Source organism: Osmerus eperlanus, chromosome 7 (assembly GCF_963692335.1).
Source record: "Osmerus eperlanus chromosome 7, fOsmEpe2.1, whole genome shotgun sequence".
NCBI classification, from domain to species: domain Eukaryota; kingdom Metazoa; phylum Chordata; class Actinopteri; order Osmeriformes; family Osmeridae; genus Osmerus; species Osmerus eperlanus.
Window position 1 is genome coordinate 16,350,085 of NC_085024.1, and position 22,961 is coordinate 16,373,045.

The 22,961-nt window shown below is 48.5% G+C and overlaps 1 protein-coding gene across 1 annotated transcript in view; it reads right to left on the reverse strand.

The window, feature by feature from the left end:
* LOC134023258 (F-actin-uncapping protein LRRC16A-like) overlaps positions 1-22,961 on the reverse strand; it is a 34,203-nt gene that overhangs the window by 4,655 nt on the left and 6,587 nt on the right. Inside the window, exons 3-34 of the mRNA XM_062465223.1 lie at positions 22,037-22,087; positions 20,369-20,428; positions 19,834-19,955; positions 18,866-18,963; positions 18,587-18,657; positions 18,397-18,470; positions 18,007-18,082; positions 15,833-15,921; positions 15,132-15,226; positions 14,334-14,420; positions 12,803-12,906; positions 11,910-11,987; positions 11,067-11,143; positions 10,289-10,393; positions 9,983-10,052; positions 8,320-8,401; positions 8,132-8,231; positions 7,710-7,764; positions 6,793-6,965; positions 6,565-6,633; positions 6,040-6,133; positions 5,809-5,907; positions 5,309-5,437; positions 4,939-5,070; positions 3,857-4,032; positions 3,499-3,586; positions 3,229-3,369; positions 1,441-1,507; positions 1,007-1,224; positions 790-899; positions 476-688; positions 154-391 (exon numbers count right to left, since the gene is read on the reverse strand). Of these exons, the coding sequence (XP_062321207.1) occupies positions 154-391; positions 476-688; positions 790-899; positions 1,007-1,224; positions 1,441-1,507; positions 3,229-3,369; positions 3,499-3,586; positions 3,857-4,032; positions 4,939-5,070; positions 5,309-5,437; positions 5,809-5,907; positions 6,040-6,133; positions 6,565-6,633; positions 6,793-6,965; positions 7,710-7,764; positions 8,132-8,231; positions 8,320-8,401; positions 9,983-10,052; positions 10,289-10,393; positions 11,067-11,143; positions 11,910-11,987; positions 12,803-12,906; positions 14,334-14,420; positions 15,132-15,226; positions 15,833-15,921; positions 18,007-18,082; positions 18,397-18,470; positions 18,587-18,657; positions 18,866-18,963; positions 19,834-19,955; positions 20,369-20,428; positions 22,037-22,087 (3,441 nt within the window). The remainder of the gene's footprint in view (positions 1-153; positions 392-475; positions 689-789; positions 900-1,006; positions 1,225-1,440; positions 1,508-3,228; positions 3,370-3,498; positions 3,587-3,856; positions 4,033-4,938; positions 5,071-5,308; positions 5,438-5,808; positions 5,908-6,039; positions 6,134-6,564; positions 6,634-6,792; positions 6,966-7,709; positions 7,765-8,131; positions 8,232-8,319; positions 8,402-9,982; positions 10,053-10,288; positions 10,394-11,066; positions 11,144-11,909; positions 11,988-12,802; positions 12,907-14,333; positions 14,421-15,131; positions 15,227-15,832; positions 15,922-18,006; positions 18,083-18,396; positions 18,471-18,586; positions 18,658-18,865; positions 18,964-19,833; positions 19,956-20,368; positions 20,429-22,036; positions 22,088-22,961) is intronic.

Here is a 22,961-nt window from a genome sequence, read left to right on the forward strand (position 1 = left end):
GATAATTCACAGCCTTGGCTCGGTCTCTGATGGCTGTGTGAGTCTACAGGCTAGGTGGTTTGGTAGTGTGTGTATGTGTGTGCGTGCGTGGAGCGCATTAGCGTACAGCTAGGTGCTTGCCCGTGTACGTGGAGGAGAGAGCGACGTTCCCACCTTGTGTGACCCTGCAGCTCTCCTCTCCTGCTTGGCCTTCATCTCTGCCAGCAGGCCGCTGCCCATCACCTGCACCCCGTAGCGCCGGCCTCCCTGGGGGCTGCCCCGCCCCTCGCCGCCCTCCCAGGGCTCATCCATGGAGTCCGGCGTCCGCAGCTCCTCCGAGCGGTCAGAGCTGCTGCTGTAGTCCGTGGGCTGGCTACTGCCCTCCCCCTTACCGTCATCCCTGCTCTCCCCCCTGCCCCCACCTCTGCCCTCCGCCCTGCTCTCCTGTTTACTCTCCACCTTGGTGTCCCCCCTACTCTCCTTAGGCTTGGGCAGCTCGGGTGTCGGGCTCTTTAGCACCCCCCGAGGGGAGGAGGGCTCTTCTGGTACTGCAGGCACAGGGGCTGGGGCTGGAGAGGGGGCTGGGACAGAAGCTGGGGCTGAGGCCTGGTTCTTGTCAGACTTGGAGGAGCGGGACTTGATGAGGTTGAGGAAGCCACCTTTCTTTTTCTTCTCTCCATCCTGAGAGTCCTGGTTCTTCAGGGAGCGCCTGAGAGATGGGTGGGGAGAGACAGAGAGAGGTCAGAAACCTTTTGCAGCAGAGAACACAATGAGCTGGGAGCAGCCACCCGCAAACAGCTTCAGCCTCACTTGGAGTCCATTTTGGTGACCTTCTTGGAGAAGAATTCCTCCACGCCCTCGTCGACCCTTCCCATGAGGCCGTTCTGCTCCCCGTCCTGTGATGGGGTGCTGGTGATTTGCTGTGAGGGAGAGGGAACAACTCAGACCACTGCTGCCAGGTTCGACAGTCTGGGAAAGATCCACATGCTCTACCACACGATCCTTGGTACTATTGTATTGTTCTTACAGGGCTCTTGCTGGACTGTGTGGTCTTGTTCTTGTTCCTGCGTGGCCTCAGCTTGGTAAAGTGCTGCAGCTTCTTGCTCTCCTCAGAGGGCAGCTCCGTCACGGAGGCCGACGCCCCCGACCTCCTCTTCTCCTGCCTGGGCGGGGCCACGGAGGTGGGCGGGTCCTCCACATGCACAGGAACATCCTCCAGGGCCTTGTCCAGGTCAAACTCCATCTCTATTGGACAGAAGGGCTGTCGGTAAGTGGAGGCATATTGGTACAGGGGCTTGTGTATACACAGTACTGTGTTGGGTCGGAAAAGCATCTTCAGGCTTTGGACTGGAGTTGAATTAATGCTACAAGGTTAAAGTGCAGCCAGACAGATCTCGTTTTGAGGGAATCCAAATCGGGCTACTTGAAAATGACTAAACATTTGGTACTTAGCAGACTTACCGAAGGCACGAGACACAGGTCGGAGCATTCGGCTGTGAATGCTTTTCCTTTTGGACTTGGGTGTCATCTGTAAGGCACACACACACACACACACGATAACCACAGATCAACAAAGGCTGGAGTAAAAATGTAGTTATCAAAACAGACTGATGAGGGCATCTGTGTGGACACACTCAGTCACAGTCTGTTGTCATTCTTACATGTGCGATCTGAATGAAGTCTCATGATCTGACCTTTGTCAGAGCCCTGCTGAAACCTGACTAAGGGTGAGTGCGTTACGTGACCAGGTGAGTGAGAGGCGTGACCAGGTGAGTGTGGGGCACAGAAACACAAGCGTGCGGTCGCCCGGAGAGCAGTGTGGATGGAGGCTGCGTGGAGAAGTGCATTGTGGGATATGGACAGCTAGCTGACCGCAGGAGAGAGCGGATCTGGGTGAAACGCAGCTGGGAAGACGGAACGTCCAGTTCCACTCAAATCAACAGAGCGTTCTATAAATAGAGTTAATCATGGCTTCGTAACAACCCAATGCTGACCCCGGGTTTTGCTATTGCAGGCAGAGCAGGAAGCTGAAGTAGCTGAAACTCTGCTGCAGGACGTCAAGCACCAAGCGGATGAAACCTCCATCTGTGAGCACTTGAAAAGACAGCCGAGATTTAATCTATTAAAGAGTTGGGTCCCCAGACACAGATTAAGCCTGTCCAGAGACTAGGAGCTCTCTCATATCCACTGATGGACGTGGGCTTTAATCTGGGTTTGAAGACGGGACTCCCAAGCACCTGGTAGGCATGGACAGGAGGGTTCTGGCATCTCACCAGAGAAGAGAGGGAGGGGTGATGAACAGAGCTGGTCCTAATGCTACAGTGACAGCTTTACAGCACAGACAGACAGGCAGGCAGAGAGCTAGAGGGAGAGAAAGGAGGAGAGAGGGAGAAAGAGAGACATAAAGAAAAAAGGGAGAGAGAGAGAGAGAGTAAGGACAGTGACAGACCAGAAATACTTACACTGCAGCATAGAGTCTCCATGAAGCAAAGGTTGAAGGAGAAAGAGGGAAGGAGGGATGAAGGGATGGAGGTAAGGAGGAAATAAGAGAAGAGTAAAGAGAAGAGGCAGGACAAGAGTCACTGAGAGGCTCTATAGATTCAGAGAGAGGACTGGAAAGTTAACTCTTTAGTAGGGGGGTATTAACCGAGAGAGGGACAGGATGAGAACAGAGAGATGGAGAAAGATTCCAAGATTTTAACATGAGAAGAAGAGTAGAACTGACTGGGTATAGGATGCCTGTATGAAACAGGCAGACAAAAATAGCAAAACACTGCTGTTGGTAGCAAACAGAACAGGTCTCCAACATCAAACAGGTATGAAGGTAGCAGTGTGTGAAGATACACACACAAGGCCCAGTCTGGCTCCCAGAGCATGTGCTGCTGCCTTATATCTCATTCATGAGAAGTACCGGGGTTCCTAATTGGTGTGTCGAGTGGTGAGGTCCTGTGCCTGATATCCTAAACTAACCAGAGAGCCTGTATAACCAGGCTTGACAGGAAGGCACCCATGCTGCTTCTCATTACACATCCTCCCCTCCTCCATCCCTCCATCCCCCCCTCCTCCATATCCTCCTCCTCCATCCCTTCCTCCATCCTCCCCTCCTCCATCCCCCCCTCCTCCTACTCCTCCTCCTCCTCCTCCATCTTCCCCTCCTCCATCCTCCCCTCCTCCATCCCCCCCTCCTCCTCCATCCTCCTCCTCCATCCTCCCCTCCTCCATCCTCCATCTCCCAGCCCCCGACATTACCATGCAGGTCTCCAGGTCGTCCAGCCTCTCCGCCTCCAGCAGCTCTGTGGAGCCCCGTTTGGGAACTCTCTCCTCGGGCACTTCCAGGTCCAGAGAGCCCTGCTTGACCAGGGGCCGGCCTCGCAGTACCAGGTGATCCGCCTAACACATGCACACACACAAACATTACAAATACACGTTAAAAGTGTTTGTATGTTTATTTAAGTAGCTGTGTGTGTGTGTGTGTGTATGTGTGAGAGAGAGAGTTTGTGAGTGTGTGTGTGAACATACCAGTGTGTGCTGGGAGCCAGAAAGTGCTTCCAGGATCTCATCCACGATGCGGTCTGACAAGAAGGAAGCTAGACTCAGCTTCACCTCACTGGGAGAGAGGACGACATGCAATACACTCAGAAATACATACACATGTACACATCCTACACACACGCACACACACACACACAAGCTACACACACACACACTTCACCTTCTTTTGTTCGACTAACTGCTATACCAACACATTCTGGGCAGCACCAAGCATAAATCCCCATTCCTTCACAAACACCCCACCTTACCCTGCCCTGCCCCTGCCCCTACCCCTCTCCCCCTCTCTCCCTCCCTCACCCCAACCCCCAGTGTTCTGCCCCGTCACCTGATCTTGTTGATGATGTCAACGCCGGACTGCTCCAGCAGGGTGTCCCTGACGAAGCTGCGAGGGACCACCATCTTGGCGGTGCTGGCTGTGATCAGGTCCTGCCTCAGGTCGGTCCTCCTCATCACGTGGGGGCAGAGGCCCTCGGCCGCGTCCACCATGGACTCCAGCAGGCTCTGGGGGGGGAGGGGTGTCGGGGGAGGGGGGGGTCACCATGGATCGTGGCACAGCGTGTGTAACCGTCAGGGCGTGGACACGGGAGACGGGGAGGTGATAAGGTCTCTTCTTCTTCTTCTTCTCTACATACATGGTCTGTAATGGCTGGTGGACTGCTTTTCCAGTGATGGTATTTGTGCTTGCTGCCTGCTCTGCTCCTCCCAGCCTGCCTGTCAGGGTGTCTGGCTGCCTGAGTGTTAAGGCTGAATGAAATAATTCCCCCCAAGGTTAGATTTACGAAAGGAAATTAACCTTCCTTTACAGGGACGTAAAGTGTGTGTGTGTGTACATGTTTGTCTATCTTTGGTTTCGTGTATGCGTGTAGTTACATGTGTGTGAGAGAGTGTGTGTGTGTGTGTGTGTGTGTACGAGCAGGAGGCTGCAGCTCAGATGAAATCAATAGATAGGACCAACAGGAGAGATTGTGGAGGCCACACCGGACTAGAGGGATATAAGCTTTCCTCAGACTACAGCACCGACTGAGCGAGCTACTTCATGACACATTCTCATCAGGAAAAAGTCCTGTTCTGTAATCTTAGCCACCCAATTCATCACATGACGAGAGAGGATGAAACTGACAGATTTCCAGCGAGGTTTCCATGGTGCTGGCCGACAGCCTGTCAGAGAACATTTACCCCAGTGTAAGCTCAGCAGGCAGTACGTCGCAGGAATATAAACCACATCCTAGGAATATAAACGACATCCCAGGAATATAAACAACATGGCCCAAAGGCTGGGTTGCTGGGAACAATGTTGAGGGGAGGAAACGGCTGACCTGACCTTAACGTACAACAGCCGCTCTCAGTGACCCCCGCAGACCTTACCTATAACTGCACTTTAACCTTTGACCTACTTGTTGACCCTACCTGGAGCTGTTCGTCCATGACCCTGGCGACCTCTCCTGCCATGGACTCCAGCTTCTCCTGGATTGGTCCGACGGAGGCTCCGTTGACCTCCTCCCTGGAGGCCACGCCCAGGTGGTAGAGGTTGGGCAGCAGCTGTGCACATGCAGGGGGGGGTGGGGGGTCGAGGGTCACGACTCATGGTCTTGTAGGTACAGAACAGACAGCTACAACCGTAGAAACCAAAGGCTGATGTCCTGTAAGACTGATTTAAACTCCTTTTGAAGTAAACTATTAGTATATAGTGAAGAACTAGTTCTATGGAGTATTGTGTCCATTACAAAAGCAGTGGAACATTAAAAACACAGGGTGATTTTCTGCTGGCTCCACCCACCGTCTTGGAGTTCCTGGCATCCTTCATGAGGTTCTCTGCCACCTTGACGTCTTCCAAGATGGCGTCCGTCTCCGAGTTCCTCAGAGAGTTCAGGTGGTCCTGGACCTTCACACAGATCCTGTCAATCATCTGCAGGGGAAGCAGGGGGTGGAGGAGGAGGAGGAGAAGGCGGAGAAGGAAGAGTTAAGGATAAATCAAGGGCGGTTTCCTGCAACGAACCACATGCCTTCTAACATCCCACTTTTCTCAAGATGAAGCATGAGAGATGAGACGAAGGGGGGAGGTGGGACTTCAAAGCACCTTAACTACAAAACAAAAGCCTCCTTCACTTTTCATCAGACGCTCTTTTGAAGCCTCTCAGGCGAGAGGGAACCCCCTCTCCACGCGTCGACCTTCAAACCACAGACACACGTGGTCTGTCCTCATCCAGTCACTGCAGTCATTACACCAGGACTGAAATGCTAATTCAATGTGAAGAAGAACGTGCTGGGGAGGCTGACCTGCTGGGTGGTCGTCGTAACGATGCCCTGCTGCAGCCGATAGGCCTGTTCTTGCTGGTACTTCCTGGTCTCGTGGTTCCTGTACAGGCAGTGCTCTATCTGGAAACGGGAAGGAGAAGGCATTGAATACCCTTGGTGAAGTTCGAACAGGACTCTGACAACACGGAAACATAACAACAGTATTGATCAGGCTGACGTGATTTCTGGAGACTGCGTAGCCAGACGGCTGACCTTAAGCAGTGCATCCTCAGTCTTCTCTGGGCTGGTCTTCAGGGCCTGGGAGGCATCCACGATGGGGATGGGCATGAAGCGGAGAGTGTAGTTCCTGTGGGGCAACACCAAGCAATGGATGAAGGCATCAAAACTTTATTGGAACCAGTGAGTATCAGTTACATGTGAATTATTGCTCAAAAGAACTGTTCATTTTCTGTGTGCGTAGTAGGAAGTGGAGTAGACATCATTTATTCATTGGTGTCACATGGTGTGTTTATATTTTCGAATAGATATGACTATTCATGTCCCATGCTGAATATGAAAAATCCATCTGATAGCCAATTCAAATTGGAATGTCTTGGTTAGGGGTTTTGATATATTATTTGGTTTATGAATACATTTCCATTTACAGCGTTTCTTATTTCAGTGCGAATGGCGCAGACTCTCCAGGGTGGTCAAACAGACTCTGATGATTTTAATGTTCCAGACCACAGCTGTATGAATGTACCCATCAGTAACAGACGGTTTCACGGTGACACTTACTTCTCCAATGCTGCTGCTACGTCCTGCAGGCCCTGAGGGCTACTGTTGTTCTTGTCCCAGATGACCGTCCTGTACAACACACACAGTGCTCAGTCAGAACACTTTAAGCAAGCAGTTCAGACACACTCGCATCTCCACTGTACACCGTTGATATATCCTTTAAATATCTGAATGGCCATGTGTTCTGAGTTTTTCTGAGCCGGCATCTCCCTGACCTCTGACCCTCACCTGAGCTTGGTGTTGATCTGCAGGGCCTTGGCCAGCATCTTGGCCCCCATGTCTCCCATGGCGTTGCCACTGATGTCCAGCTTGGTCAGACTGCTGTTGCTGCCCAGGGCGTTGAGCACGATGGTCAGGTCTGTCTTCAGCTTGGAATCGGCCAGGGACAGGGAGGTCAGGGGCTGGAGGGATGTGGAGGAGGGAGGTGTTAACTGGGTTCAGGGAAACTATTTACTCCACTCCATTTTGGGAAAATATGCTGCAGTGGAGACTACTAAACTGTCTTTCTTTCTCTCTACTCTACAGTAGTGAGAACCCCTCTACCCCCTCCTTGGCCAACTGTCCAATGTCAAGCGTGACAGACCCAGCAGAAGTGAGATTAAAACATGAAACCAGAGGAGTTTCCAAACTCCGAAATACAAATGAGCCTGAGTTTCTACATGTGCTTCTTCCAGGCTCCAGACCAGTTGAAAGCTGCTGTTCTACACTGATATGAATTAAGCTGCCAGATCCCATAGCCACAGCTTAGAGACCCAGCAACCTCTCAGACTGTTAATACATGTCACACACACACACACCACGACTGACCACATAGAAGATCTGCTGTCAAAGGAAACATATGCTTATCTCTGCAGCCCTGTGTGGTGTCAGAGTGGGCTGTCTGATCCACACAGCAGGGACACACAGAACCAGACCCCCGCCCACCCACCCACCTCATCCATCCATCCCAGCCCAGCAGACAGCATCCTTCCCTGCCCCACCGAGACTATCCCTCCCTGGCCTACTCATCATCCCTCACTCTCCAGCCTTCCACACCCCTAACCCCCCCTCCCTCCAGGGGGCGGGGGTTATCTTAGACTGTCTGTACCTGCACCGTCAGATAACAGCCCCCCCCCCCCCTCCTTTCCAGAAACGGAGGAACTCACCGACTCCTCTTCCTGTATCATGTGGACCAGATTGTCCAATACAGGAGCCAGGTTCCTGAGGGAAACCACAAGCAGCATGTTAGGTACACCTTTGGAATTTTGAATTACAAATAGTAGCATATGGCATCATATCCAGTGTGTGTGTTTGTGCAGACATGTTTTTTTTGTGTGTGTGTGTGTGTGTCTGTGTACGAGGAGTCAGATAGAGCGGTTATGAAATCGGGCTATTAATCAGAAGGTTGTCGGTTCGATTCCCGGCCGTGTCAATTGACGTTGTGTCCTTGGGCAAGGCACTTCACCCTACTTGCCTCAGGGGAATGTCCCTGTACTTACTGTAAGTCTCTCTGGATAAGAGCGTCTGCTAAATGACTCAATGTAATATAAATGTGTGTCTGCTTCACCCCATCCCTCCCCAGTCCTACTTGGACTTGATGTTGTTGAAGTTCTTGCCCAGGGCGAGGTGTCGGATGGAGCGGTTCTTGGCCAGCCACACCAGCAGAGTGGACAGGTCCGAGTCCAGGCCTGCAGCAACACACATCACAGTCACAACGCTGGAAAGGAGAGGGGCGACCTGCGCTGACAGGCTGACGGACCTGGTACTGTTGCTCACCGTTGTCTGAGATGTCCAGGCTGGAGATGTTGGGGATCTCAGCGATGCAGCCCTCCATGATCTGAGAGCCTCCAGACCGCAGCTGAGGAGCAGAGTGAGAGAGACAGAGACAGAGAGAGAGACAGAGAGAGATGAGACCCATATCAACTGAGAGATGAGATGCATGTTGAGAGAGAGAGAGATGAGGTGCATGTCTACAGTAGCAGATAACAGAGAGCGATCAGAAACATGTATATTATTTAAAAGTGAGAGGGAGAGAATGAGAATGAGTGAGAGAGAGAGAAGAGTGAGGAGAGAGGGAGGGAGAAGAGGAGCATGTCTACAGTAGCTGTGGAAGAGGGAAGATCACTACCATAGAGGGTAACTAGATGAAACAAGAAGACTAACTACTGAGTGTATTTGTCATGGAGAGCAGTTTGTAGAAACAGGAAGACTAATCGTTGAGTGTATCTGTCGCTGTGTGTCTAAAGTGAGGTTCTAAACCTTAGACGCAGGTGGTCAATGAGAGTGAGGGTGACTGACAGGTGCAGGTGGCTGGTGAGGACAGTACTTACACAGTGGCCAAGCTTAAAGCAGCGTGAAGAGGGGAGACAACAGCACATATGAGAGCCAAGCCTACGACAGACTAAACATACTGCACAATCAAGCAGAGAAGCAGTCCCTAACTATCCCTTTAACTGTTCACACACACACACACACACACACACACACACACACACACACACACACACACGAGACAAGTTGTCTCAAACAAACAGATGATTAGACAGTCAGATAAGTTGGAGGGAATTTAATATCCAAGGCTATCTTTAGCTTTTTATTGAATCTGTGTTAAAGTGTGGGTGGAAGGCCAGGGTTGCTTGACAAAATTAGCAATTAGAAAAAGTCAATCTCCTTCCTCCGTCTATATGGTTTTGATGCCAAGTGATCCATTACATTTCTGTTTAATAGTGGCATGTTGCGTCGTTTTGGAGGGAACTCATTTTGGTGATTGCAAGGAAATGTGTTCAATCAGCACTCTGGGAATCAGCTGACAAAGCAAGTTAGAGTAGAACTTCATAGGTTGAAAGATAAAAGACTTCTGTGGCAAAGGTAGTTCAACTTCCCTTATCATGTTTCATGATCAAATGTAATATTTTCTCATCCAAAATGAATCATCAAAGTAATCTATCAGGTTAAAAAAATCTGGAAAAGAGACTGGAATCTGAGGGGGGCTTGTGCAGTTTACTTTATCCACATGACTACAAACCAAATCTCAGTTGGGAAAAAAATTGCTGTGATGTTTACATATGTTAATCCAAAATTCAGATGAATATTCTCTCTGACAGACGGTGAGTGGGTAATTAGCTCCGTGGTACCATGGAGACACAAGGCTCTGGGGCCCTGGAGCGCGAGCAGACAGCAGCTCCCTCAAACCACGCTCTCACAGAGCTGCTCTGGTGTAGCCCAGCCTGCTAATCCACAAACACACATCTAGCCCGGTAGCTTCTTCCTCTGAATCCCCATGATGAAGTACCAGGGGCTGCCTGGAGAGGACCGCCCCTCCTGTGTAGCTGATCACTTTCCATCACGTTGATTTGCCGCGAAGAATTGAGACACAGAAACAGACACAAGGTTTGGTTCCCTGAGCATGTCCTTGCGCTGGGGAGATCAGGACTCTTACCTCACAGCAGCTGATGTCTAAAGACACTTCCTTCAAGTTGGGGTTACTGGCCAGTCCTAGCAGTAGAGCCCTACACAGACACACAGAACACAAGCATAAAAACCTCAACAACAGAAAACCTTCATTTACAGGGGTCAGAATAAATTAGGATTACTAATTAAAATCGTGAAAAAATATTAATGACAACCACAGGGAGAACTGAAGAGAAAGATTGGAATCTGTGTAACTATAAATACTGGAGGGGGAGAGAAGGGAGAGAAAGAGAGAGATAGAAAGAGAATGAAAGGCAGAGGGAGAGAGCCTCACTTCAAGGCCTCCGGGGGCAGCTTGGTTCCTGACAGGCTGATGCAGCTGAGAGCCATGGCACTGCTGAAGAAGTGCTTGAAGGAGGGAGGCACATCTTTGCCCTTCCTGGACATCCCCCCAGCACAACACACAGCCACAACAGAGAGAGAAGGCAGAGAGAGGTGAGAGACACGTCCTGCTTCATGAGCACTTCAAAAACATGCTCCTGAGATAAAGAACCAGACAGGGCAAAACAGACACATCCTGTATAGATAACAGCGAAGTAGCCTGTAACCACGCAACACTAACTCTGCCATGTCCCAGTCCTGGACCAGGAGGGTTGGGGAAGGGGTAGGAGGGGGACAGGAGAGAGGGGGGTATGAGGGGGGCCACTGTCCATCTGCTGCTCCCCTCCCTGGGGGAATGCCAGAGTCCAAGCTGAGTGTTCTGGTCAGGCAGCGGGTTCAGACTGTACAGACACGTAGGAAACAGCAGAGGGCAAAAACCCAACGCTGTCTACATAATCTGGAGTTCTAGACTATCACTCATCAGCAGATAGCAGTGGTTGTAGTAGGACAATACCTTTGGCATGCAGATTTAGTGTAGACAATTGTGTTACCATGGTGACATTTCTCCGTTTACCTGGTATATAAGTCCCTCAATTAGTGACAGAAGCTTCCTGATCAACCTGATACTGTTTCACTAAACAGATGTCAATGTGAACAGTCAGTTAGGTCTGTGTGTGTGTGTGTGTGTGTGTGTGTGTATGGCTATATCACAAGTTTAATGGGTGTTTCACCTGTGGGGGAAGACACTTTTTGACACGTTGAGGATGGAGAGATGCTGGGTGGACCCTCTGAGCAGAGCTGAACACACCTGGAACATAAAGGAGAGGTTAGCTGCTAGCTATTAGCATACATACAACTGGAACACAGGGGACAGATTAGCTGCTAACTGTTAGCATACACACTGGAACACAGGGGACAGATTAGCTGCTAACTGTTAGCATACACACAACTGGAACACAGGGGACAGATTAGCTGCTAACTGTTAGCATACACACCCAACTGAAACACAGAGGAGAGGTTGGCTGCTAGCATCCACACACAGCATGGCTAATAATACATTAGTCACTGTTATGTGTCAATAAATCAAGAGAAGATTATTTTAGCAAACAAATCTACCTCTATAGACATCGGCACATTGAGACCTGAAAGGTTGTTATGGATTTGTAATGTTCAGACATGTGCGAGTTGTAATAAAGTAATGAATGGGGATGGTTGGACAACCATGACTAGGACATCTGTGTGAAGCAGTGCAACAGCCAGCAGTGAGCTACAACCAGATCAATACTGTCTGCAGCAGCTGCACAAGCTGCTGCTTATCACACAATCAATAAGGCGTGTTTGGCTGAGGCCAGGTCAAAGCGTCACGTACTGTATTCGTAAAGTAGAACTGGATACATATAGGACCAATGATGGTGTTTAGATAGTATGAAAGTATTTGAAAATTAAACACTTCTACACTTAAGTGCTCTAACCTTAGTGAACAGAACTGATTAAACCTAACAGCGGGAAGTCAAATGTTTACTCCACAGTGTCTCCATTCTAGTAACTACGTGAGAAGGCGGTCCTTCACTAACCTGGTCCAATGAGCAGTCAGTGTTGGACAGGTCAAGGGTCACCAGGCTGTTGGGTTGGGCCAGGAAACTGTAGAAATTCTTGGAAAATTGGAAAACCACAAAGTTCCCAATCATACATTTTATTTGAACCCAATCTTAAATAAATCTTTACAAGATGCACCAGAATGTCACTTGCACTCAGCAGCATCTAGTATATGGCAACAGACCATGAAAGTCACTGCCAACCCATCATGATTTGCTTCCTTGCCGACCACATATCACTCTGGTGGCCATAGTAGCGGTTGTCAGTGGCGACCCCCAAGGTGATGATCTACAGTGCATGAGATCAGAATCGAACATGGGTTGCCACGGGGACCCTGAGTAATGCTGTATCGGGGGCTGACAGAATGTTGAGGTGAACGTGTGTGACCCATCAAACACCGAGCCAATCAGAGCTGCTTACAGTCCAGTCTGCAGGCAGCAGTGTTAGTTGTCAGTAGTAGGGGAGGCGAGCCCTGAACCAGACTGATTTAGGACCCAGCGAACAGGGCCTCCACACAAAGCCACAGGACATCAATACTGCAGTGTGTCGCACGGCCAATCAATAGGACCGTATTGATAGTAGCATCAGCCAGAAATGCATTCTGTGTGTGTTTGTGTGTGTGTTTGCACATCCCTGTTTTAGATCATTGATATGCAAACCAAGCTGTGTGTCCTTTTTGCAGCAGATCCAGTTTAGGACACCCAGCAGCACCTCTGGTCATGTAGCTCATTAGAAACACAGATTCATGTCATGACAACATCTCACACTGTTCCTGATGCAGTTCTGGATCCACCTGGAGAGGGTTATGGCTAGTGTGTGTGTGTGTGTGTGTGTGTGTATATGTGTGTGTGTGTGTGCGGGTGTTGCGTACCTGCATGTCGTCGCCGCGGAAGGTGTTCCCTGAGAGGTCGAGGTGGGTGAGGCTGGTGGAGATGTGAGGGTTGGCACTCAGTGACTGGGCGAGGCTGTTCACCCCTGGAACGACAGCACCATGAGCGTCATCACTCCAACATGAAAGCACCATGAACCACAACACACAAACCAGACAGCACCAGGAGAGCACTCCTGGGAACACGCCAACATGGAGACTGTAGATGCTCTTCTCTCACAGCAGAGCACTGATGTCTCTGATCCCTGTTTAGACTTTTCTCTCAGTCCTTCTTCAGCACAGTGAAAGACTACTAATGGGAGGGAATTTGTGCAATCTGCTGAAAATTCAGAACTACACATTTAAAGGGCACAATCACCCTATCCAATTAAAAGTGAGTGACCCACTCACTTTACAGGATGCAGGACGCCAGGGTGACACATTGCCAGATTTGCAGATATGAATAATGGATAGTGGAGGGAGGAGATAAGAGTGGCCAGGCTTATTAATCACATCAAGAAGACCTCCTGCTGATGGTGGCATTTGTTTGAAAACTTGAATTGTTTTAATATGGCTAATTAGTAGGAATAATATGTACGTATAATGATACAGCACACGCTGGATGGAGAGACACTTGTAGGAGAATCGCAATTATGTGCTTTCCAGGATTTTTTGGGGGCGTCTTCTCTCGTCTATGAACACTTACAGGTTAGACTACTTAGTTCTTGTGGTCTGTCAGGACTCATCCCTGTGCTCGGAGATAAGTAGTGAGGATTAGACTTTGGGTTGGCCTTCAGCTGGACCCCTGTCACGTGACCAAGCTCATATGAACTCTGACCTTTAGAGCTGTGACTCATGCTGGGATTCAGTCAGATATGATGCAGGCAGTAAGGGCAGTAGGATCTGTCAGCTGGCAGACAAAAATAACTACTTTGAGATGGAGGAAATTGTGTGTATGTGCGTGTGTGCATATGCCTTTGAGTAAGCCTGTGTGTGCCTCCGAGCGTGCATTTGACTGTGTATGCCTGTGCGTCACAGGGCTGGGCCGGATTACGCAAGTCCAGTCATATCACATAGGAAAGGAAGTGGGGAGGAGGGAGGGAGGAGGAGGGAAGGGAAGAGGGATGGGGGGAGGGTGGGAGAAGGTTTTAAGAGGGAATGGAGGAGCAAAGGGACGAGGGAAGAATGTGTTCCCAGGACCAAACTCCCATCCATCAGTATGGTTTGAGAAGACCTGGCTCAGCTCTCCCGGGGAACATGGATCAATACTGGGCCGTTAAGGTGCGTTAAAACGGGCCAGAACCCTGGCAAGACCGGCTGATTTATAGACATCAATCTATTATGAACCATTCAGTTCAGGCAAGCTTTTTTCGATGCCAGAAAAGAAAAAAAGCATTGTTAGCCTGGACATTTTGGGACCTTCAACTGCTAGCAGAAACAATTCGGTGAAACATGCTTGACATTGATAGTGTGGAAGCACAAACACTTAACTTTCAAATGCACATGAACACAAGAAACAAAGGCTTGTATCTACCTTTGGGTGACAATGACGTTTTGGAGAAGTTCAAATGCTTGAGCCCCTTACGAAGTTTGGCAAACTGTGCTCCCAAGGAGGAGATACCTGCAGAAGAAAACAACATTCCCATGAACACCCTCATTTCAAACATCAGCCATTATATCAGTTTATTCATATCTGCATCTTGCAGTTTATTGTAACACCAGGAGACTGCTGCATTTGACATGAGCATTTTTGGTGTATCTTTAATTCATGATGACCTGAATAAGTTTTAGACTTTATAGATTTATGAAATATTCAACCAGCCAACATTCTGCTGAACACTCATGTTGTTTGTTTCAACAACCTTCTCTCAACTCCAGACAGAAGGAGTAGAGAGAACCTCAGGCTGTTCCTAACTTATCTAAAGAATACCCTCTACTGACATGTTATGAACTCAGCCCAGACACATCCTGAGGGCTACAGTATGAGAACATGCTGCGTTCAGTGATGGAGCAGCTCTCAGTGTCTTCTGAACAGAAACAGTGGACAGAGCTGCACAGCTGTCTCTGTCAGATGTCAGGGGGGTCAGATGGCTGAGCGGTTAGGGAATCGGGCTATTAATCAAAAGGTTGACGGTTCGATTCCCGGCTATGCATAATGACGTTGTGTCCTTGGGCAAGGCACTTCACCCTACTTGCCTCAGGGGGAATGTACCTGTACTTACTATAAGTCGCTCTGGATAAGAGCGTCTGCTAACTGACTAAAAGTAAATGTAATGTCTCTGTGTCTTCTGTGTGACTGTCCCCTGTGGCGTGTGTTCTGGGAGCCTGGTACCTCTGTCCTCCAGGGGGTTGTTGGCCAGGCTTAGGGTGTGCAGACCTGAGACAGGGTTGTGGGCCAGAGCACCAGCCAGCTTCTGAGCAAAATCCCTTCAGAGAAGACAGCAGGACAGTATACCAATAAATGACAATGCAATAAAGCAATGGGTAGAGTATAATAAATCTAGGCCAGTACTATAAAATAGTGGGCACCATTTGACATTAAAAGTGACATTAACTACCATTCAACTTCATGGCAATACCTATTGTAAATGCATTGTTGGTATTATGCAATTCCTATGTAGTTTAATGGAATTAAGTGTTAGCAATTTAGATTATTTCAAATGTGTACGAAAGCACAATATGGGGGAGGGGTGTCAGGGGTAAGTGGATGTTGTAAAGGGGCAGTAAAAGGTTGTGTTACCAAAACAAGATCAATGTTAACATCTACTTAGTCCTGGAAAGCCCAACCTCCCCCACAGCAAGTTTCACTTGTATAGTAACTTGTACCGCTAAACCATAACGCAGTGTAAATACACAACAGTTCCTGTGTAAGTACCATGTTCTTTACTACAGACATTGCTATGTAGTTACACAGCACATTCATGTACCCTTAACGTAACCGTTTTTTCTTTTGTGCATTCTTCAGTTTGATTCTTTGCTTATTTGCATGCTAGGTAAATGGGCTCTGTGGTTGGGTACAGAGCGGAGGCTCACGTTTTCAGTCCTGCGTTGTCCAGAACCAAGTCCTCCAGACGGCTGGACCGTGCCACCACCTTCAGGATCTGGTCACACACGTCCGCCGACTTGACACACACACACACGCACACACACACACACACACACACACACACACACACACACACACACACACACACACATGTTAAGGCATCACAAGGTCAAGGACTTAGTCTCTAAGAGTCTCTTTCTTTACGACATCCTTACTGAAAGTCAGTACAGTTGCTCTATTGAGGAGCTCAGACATGGATTAACTTCGCAACAGATAAGCAACACATATAATAGAGTTAACAATCAGTTACTTTTTATCTTAAACAGAAAGAAAAATGTGGTCTAAACTATGGTTTGGGTTAACTATCTTGTGACATGCAGAATAATTTATACATAAAAAATTGAATTTAACAGAAAAAGGCTGTGTGGCCAACATTTAACTACATTTAAGATAGATTAAAAATGTATACGGGGCCATGCCTTCTAATGCTTTTGACCCATTTCCCTCTGCCTCTCTATCCTGTTGCTTCACACTCAAACGAATGCACGCGCACACACACCCCCACACACACAGTCTGCAGGACAATGTTATAAAGCTGGGGTTATCTGTTGACTTTCATCAGACAAACACAGATCAAAATAATGTCACTCTGCACATCGTGTTGGTCCTGCTAATTGGCATTCTGCATGTATGAGGCAAATTTGGAGCAGCAACATGCTGATTGTTTCCAAACAGAGGAGGGATTGTGCGTGAGACGTCTCTTTCAGGAGGACGAGAGAGAGGGGAGATGGCACAGAGAGAGCTGTTGTTCTTTGCCAGGCATGGAAAGACAGAGAGTGAGAGAATGACAGAGAGAGAGAGATAGGGAGGGAGAGACAAAGACTGGAGAGAGAGAAAGAAAGACAGACAGAGAGTGAGTGAGAAAGACAGAAAGGGAGAGTATGGAGAGAGGGCGGAGGGGGGCGGGGGGGCAGGGGGAGGGAGAGGGAGAGAGAGGGGAGGGGTGTGATTCTGGGTCACGGGATTCTGGGAGATAGAGTGGGCGTGTCTAATGGAATGTCCCAGATAGGAGAGTATACTACAGGGTACAGAGGAGCTTCTATCCCCGAACCCCACTACCGGATAGCATTATATCTAGTGCTACTGGCTAGCATTATAGCTAGTGCTATCTGGCTAGCATAATACCTAGTGCAAACTGGCTAACATAATACCTAGTGCTACTAGCTAGCATTATACCTATTGCTACTAGCTATCATAATGGTGCAACTAGCTACAGTAGCATGCTACATAGTGCTACTATAATACTAGTATTATTATTACTAATAATAATAATCATAATAATGACTATTAATACTAGCATAATACTAACCAATAGCAAGGTCACAGACAAAGACAGAAATATCCATACAATTATGTACATCTGTGACACCCTAAACAGTTGTATTAGCTGGCTACTCTCTCACATATAATTGAAAGCAAAACATTTAGGCTATCCTTTATTTGTGCTGTCCCGTTGCCAGACAGGAAAACGCATCAAATTCCACTCAAAACCACCACCTTTTGTGTTCCCATCCCAGTGCAGGTTTCCATGGCAACCTGGCCTCCAAACAGACCATGAGGGCTCAACGCTCCTTTGTCAACGAATACAGGACATTTACATACAAAAATGCCCAGTTACACACACAAATAAGCCTTCGGCCAGATGAATTAACCGCACTGAAACTGAGAAAAGCATACATATCATGTATTATTCATATGAGCTTAGTCTGCATGGATAATAAGATACACCATTACTGTGTAAACATCTTCCCCTACAAATACCCAGTCAGAAAGGATCAAGCATGAGGAGAGCATGCGAAGCGGATGGAGCAGCGCCCAGAGGGACGGGAACGAAGGTGTGTGATAAATCACTAGACAGGAGGGGTGGGGGAGCGGGAGGAGGGTGGGGAGGAGGTTGGGGGCTGAGTGGAAGGGGGGTGGGGTGGGGAGTGGGAGGGTGCAGATTTCGGATGAGAAGCGTGGGGGTGGGCTGGGTCTGACAGCGTGTGTAATGGAGACAATTGTCTTTGAGGGATTCGCGTGTCTTATCACACAGAAACATCAGGCTCCTCTGCGGGGAGGGGAGACAGGAGAGGGTGTATCCACGCTTAAATTAACTCACCAGTTTAGAGTCCTTGGTGGACAGCTTTGTGAACCACTGGTTATACTCCAGAACTGCGATAATGGCCACCAGGTCCCTGCCGGGTGGGGGAGAAAACAGGTCATGCCAGTTAAGTGACAGTCAAGTAATGGTCTTAAAATAACACAGCTCACTTCTCTTTTATGTTGTCAATGTGCATGTCTTTGTATAATGTTCACCGATGGACTACCCCAGACCCTATCCTCCTGTCTCTCCAGTAAACATGTGCTCTAAAAACAGACCCCAGAACTGTATGATTCATCATTCATGTGTCCACTCAGCCATTGCTTTAACCCCCACAATGTCGCGCGTGAGAAGTGCCTGCAGCCAAACAGAGCCAGATCCTGTAGCAAACTGGGCTCCGTGACTCACCTATTTTCCAGATGACTAAAGTCCTGAAGGTTCAGCTCCCGCGTGTCCTGAGTCAGATAAATGGTGTCCACATCCTGGCAGAGCACACAAGATATCCTGTCAGCGTCGAACACACTGCTATGGTGATACAACAGACTGATCCAAAGTGAGCATCTTCATAGATTCTACTAGATTCTAGACAGATACTGACCCACTGCACTTCCTCCTTGTAAGGCAGTCCCAACCAGTCACACACACACCTGTACATCTGGGAGAAGCCACCTGGACAAACACACACACACACACACACACAGGAGAAAGATGAGTCAGTGTGATGAAAGCACATACACAAAACACCCACGCATCCATTAAAGGTAATAGAGCCCAAACACACAGACAGAAGTACGGCACTCATCAACAGACACACACATGCGCGATTCCAGTTTCCCCCCTAGCCCCAGAGAGCCCAGCAGAGCCACAGCCTCCATACCGCAGGGTCCAGGGTCGGCCAGTTTCTGGGTCTCCCAGAGGGCTTGCAGACCGGAGATCCTCTCTGAGGGTTCCATGGTCAGCTTCTTCATCACCTTACTGGGCAGGTGCAGGAGAACACACACACAGAACACAGTCTCAATCGCAGTCACTCTCTGTTCTCTGGTCAGTGAACAATAACTTTGGTTTGCGCATTGCTTTATGCTTTAAGGTCAATAATAATTTCTGCATTTGCTTCATACTTCCCTGTCATAGAGCACATACAAACCTTTCAGTTGTTCATACAGCACGTTGTGTTAACGGTTACACATGAGGAGGGGGTTCAATGAGTTTTAGCAACACACACATAGACTCTTGTATATATACACACACACACCAACACATAAACATGGCAAAAACAATCCATAAAAACACATACATTCTCTGGCCGTTCCCACAAACACTATAGAGTCAGAGCTGTGTCTAGCAGACAGGGAGTCTTTGTGTTGCAGTAAGGCAGGGAAGTTCCCGTGGCTGAAGCGCTTCTGACTGACCTTCAGGCCTGCTGACTGGGTCTGCTGACAGCGCTTGCTTACAGGCTGGGGCAGAGTACAGGCTGGGCTACAGGCTAGGGTTTCCTGCTCGCGGTACAGCCTCAGGTACACCTATATGGTGTACAGACTAGGATTTCCTGCCTGATAGAGGTCTGCATGCTGGCCTCTGATAAACTCTGCCCCCCGTATCCCTCTATGAAGTGTTGTGGTGGGGAGTTTAAAGTGTTCTGACAGGATCTTCACAAGGAAGTGTTTGGCTTTCGGAAGCAGATGCAGTGGATTCATTCACAGCAAGGGGAGAAGTAAAGGGATAGAGAGAGAAGGACAGAGGTAACGTGATAGAGGGAGAGACAGAGAGATAGACTACAGAGACTATAAATATAGAGGGATGGTGAGAGAAAGCAAGAGAGAGGGACAGAGGTAGAGAGAGACTCACACTGGGGACAGGCCAGGACATATCCTCTGCAGACAGCTGCCTATGTGGGCCACCACCTCATTGACCTCCTCCGTGGACACCATCTTGAGGGATAGGACCCCCCGCTCATGCTCCACCACCAGCTAGGAGAGAACCATCAGTCAGTAACCTGCACCATGGAAACCCCAACCATCCCAGCCAGACCATAACAGATCAACTTTAAGAACTTCTGAAAATCCTCCCGCATCAACTCAACTTCCATGTCATACGATTCCCCAGAGCTGCTCACTAATGTGTTTGTGCATGAATTGACTGTCTGTAGCTCACTAATGGACACTTAGTTTCTTTCACCTATAAAAAAAAAAAGAATTAATAGGTGAAAGGTGGTGGTCTCCTGTGAATCTCCTTGAGGCGTCTGACAACCTTGACTTGTCACATAAAACTTACATTGGTTTCAAATTTGTCTTCATATGATGTATTATCAAATGACTGCATGTCGGAACAGAAACACTGCTGCCGGTGTAAAACACTCTGATTCAAGTTGATTTTCTGTTACCTGTGCGGGCTTGTTACAGGAGATTCCCTGAATCTCCAGGTAATTGAAGCTCTGCTCAATCTGCAAGAGAAAGATATATGAATGAATGACTGAATGAATGAATGACTGCATGATAGGAGCGCAGGTCTGAGTGCAGGCTGTGGCCTGAAGGCTAACTGACTGAACAACATTGTCTGGCTGTGGGAGAGATAATGATTGTCTAGAATAGTGACGGTACGTCTGCAGAACACCATATAAAAATAGCTTTGTTCTGAAATGAACGGGTAGGGATATTTTTCGCACATCTGTACAGAAGCAAGGTTGTGCTGAGTCATGTGAGGGTTGGGTTTCCGACAGCAGAGCCTGAGCTTCTATCAAAGGTAATAACAACTAGACAGGCTCCGTCCACATTCTTTCATTTCCTCTTGAATGAAGGAGTTTTGGAACAAACACTGACCGGTGCTGGTCACTCTACTTCCATAAAAGGTCTGGAAAAAGGTGCAAGCACTTCTGAATGTGCAGGAACACCTGCATATAAATGCAGACCATATTGCTGAGAAGTCTACACAGGCACAGACAAAAACACACATACTTGCTAATGCGTGCGTGCCTGGAGAAACACACTCACAAACGCGCACACACACACACAGCTTGAGGCGAGGCCAGGGAGTGAGGCCAGACTATTCCAGGTGGGCAGAGCTCCTAAGGGTTGGCAATAGAAGAGCTACAGTCTTGCTGACTGACTGGCAACCTAACCTGACTCTCTCTACATGTAGGTCTCTTTATCTTTCTCTCTCTCTCTGGGTCTCCCCATTTCCCTCTCGCACGCTCTTTTTGTATTATCTAATACAAGTGAAACTATTCAAGTGACTACATTTGTGCCTCACAGTTGTTTGTTAAACTTCTTGGTCACAAATACACACACAGAGAGGAGCTTATTACATAATGCTGTGATTGGACAGGAAACAAGAAGTGAAAAAAAATGATTCAATGAGCAATAAGCGAGGTTGAGGTAGTGAGGGCCAGCCAATAGCAACGAGCCGCTGAGAGGAGCGGAGCGTGGGACTAATTGTACAGCTCAGTGATTCGTTCATTATCCATCTGTCTCCTACAGTGGTCTGCCTCCCCACTCTTTAGTGAAGCATGGATGTCCCTGTGTGTGAAAGACACACAGTGGATGTGGATGTGAGTGTGTGTGAGAGAGACTCTGTGTGAATGAGTGTTTGTGTGTGTGTGTGTGTGTGTGTGTGTGTGTGTGTGTGTGTGTGTGTGTGTGTGTGTGTGTGCGTGCGTGTGTGAGTGAGAGAGTGTATAATACACTATTATTAACAGAAACACACAAACGGTGCGATGCGGCTCAGAGATATGAGATAGAAAGGCCGGACAGAGAAAAAGGAGAGAAGTAAACAGATCAAGAGATACATACACTGAAACAGAAGACTTCAGAACTGTCTACACACCCGAGGCCAACAGAGAGAGCGTGCGAGTGGGAGTGTGAGAAAGAGAGACAGGCCCTCTCCTCTGTTCTCCAGACAGCCCTCTCTGCAGGCCAGAACTACTTCGCCAGTACCAAGCTGACAGGTCTAGCAGAGCAGGCCTCTGGCAGGGAACTCTGGCCTCCATAAGAATACGGTAGGTACACACACACACACACACACACACAGTATGTAAGCACGTGTCAGTCCTTACCTTGGTAGGGATGCGAGCAGTCAGGAGGTAGGCTCGATGAGACGCCAGAGCCTGTGGAGGGAGAGAGAGAGAGGAGAGAGAGACAGCGAGAGAGACAGCGAGAGAGAGAGGGAGAGAGAGGAGAGAGAGACAGCGAGAGAGAGGGAGAGAGAGAGAAGAGAGAAGAGAGGAGAGGAGAAGAGAGAGAGAGAGAGAGAGAGAGAGAGAGAGAGAGAGAGAGAGAGAGAGAGAGAGAGAGAGAGAGAGAGAGAACATGTTAATAATATTTCACAGAACTGAAATCATGGAACAAAGCCCTCAAGCTCTCAGGACTGTGTCAGAGAATAGATATTTCCAGACATTTCTGACAGGTTGAAAATAGATCAAAGCAGCGCTCCTGATATTCCTCAGCTTGCCTCTCAGGAGGAAGATCTACCAGACAGTCTGCTGGACAGTCTGCTACTGCCTCACATCCTAACCCCCCCCCCCCCCCCCCCCCCTCGACAAGGAAAGAGAGAAGATTCCCTGCAGTACTGTTTTTAGAGAGATAGAGAGAGAAGAAAAAAGATAGGGGGAAATGTAGACAGGGGGATGAGAGATGTAAAAGCCTCCTCCCCTCTCCTTCTGTGGACTGATGAGATTCAGAGAAACAAGCCCTCTCCTTGACCAAACACCCTCTACAACATTAGTTGCTCATGGGTTTGTCCTCCGTGGACCACAACAACCATGTGTGCGTATGTGTGTGTGTTCAAATTACCTTTATTCCTAAGGCTCCGTACGGCTCTCAACAAATAGTACTAGTTATACTTCCTTGTTCTCAGCAGATGCAGCAAATGATGACCCCATCATCCTTCCCTCCACAAACAAGGTTCCTGGCAAAGCAGCTCGGATGAATCTTTTATACTGTCATCCTCAAGAAAGACTATTCTGAATCGGGAACTGACAT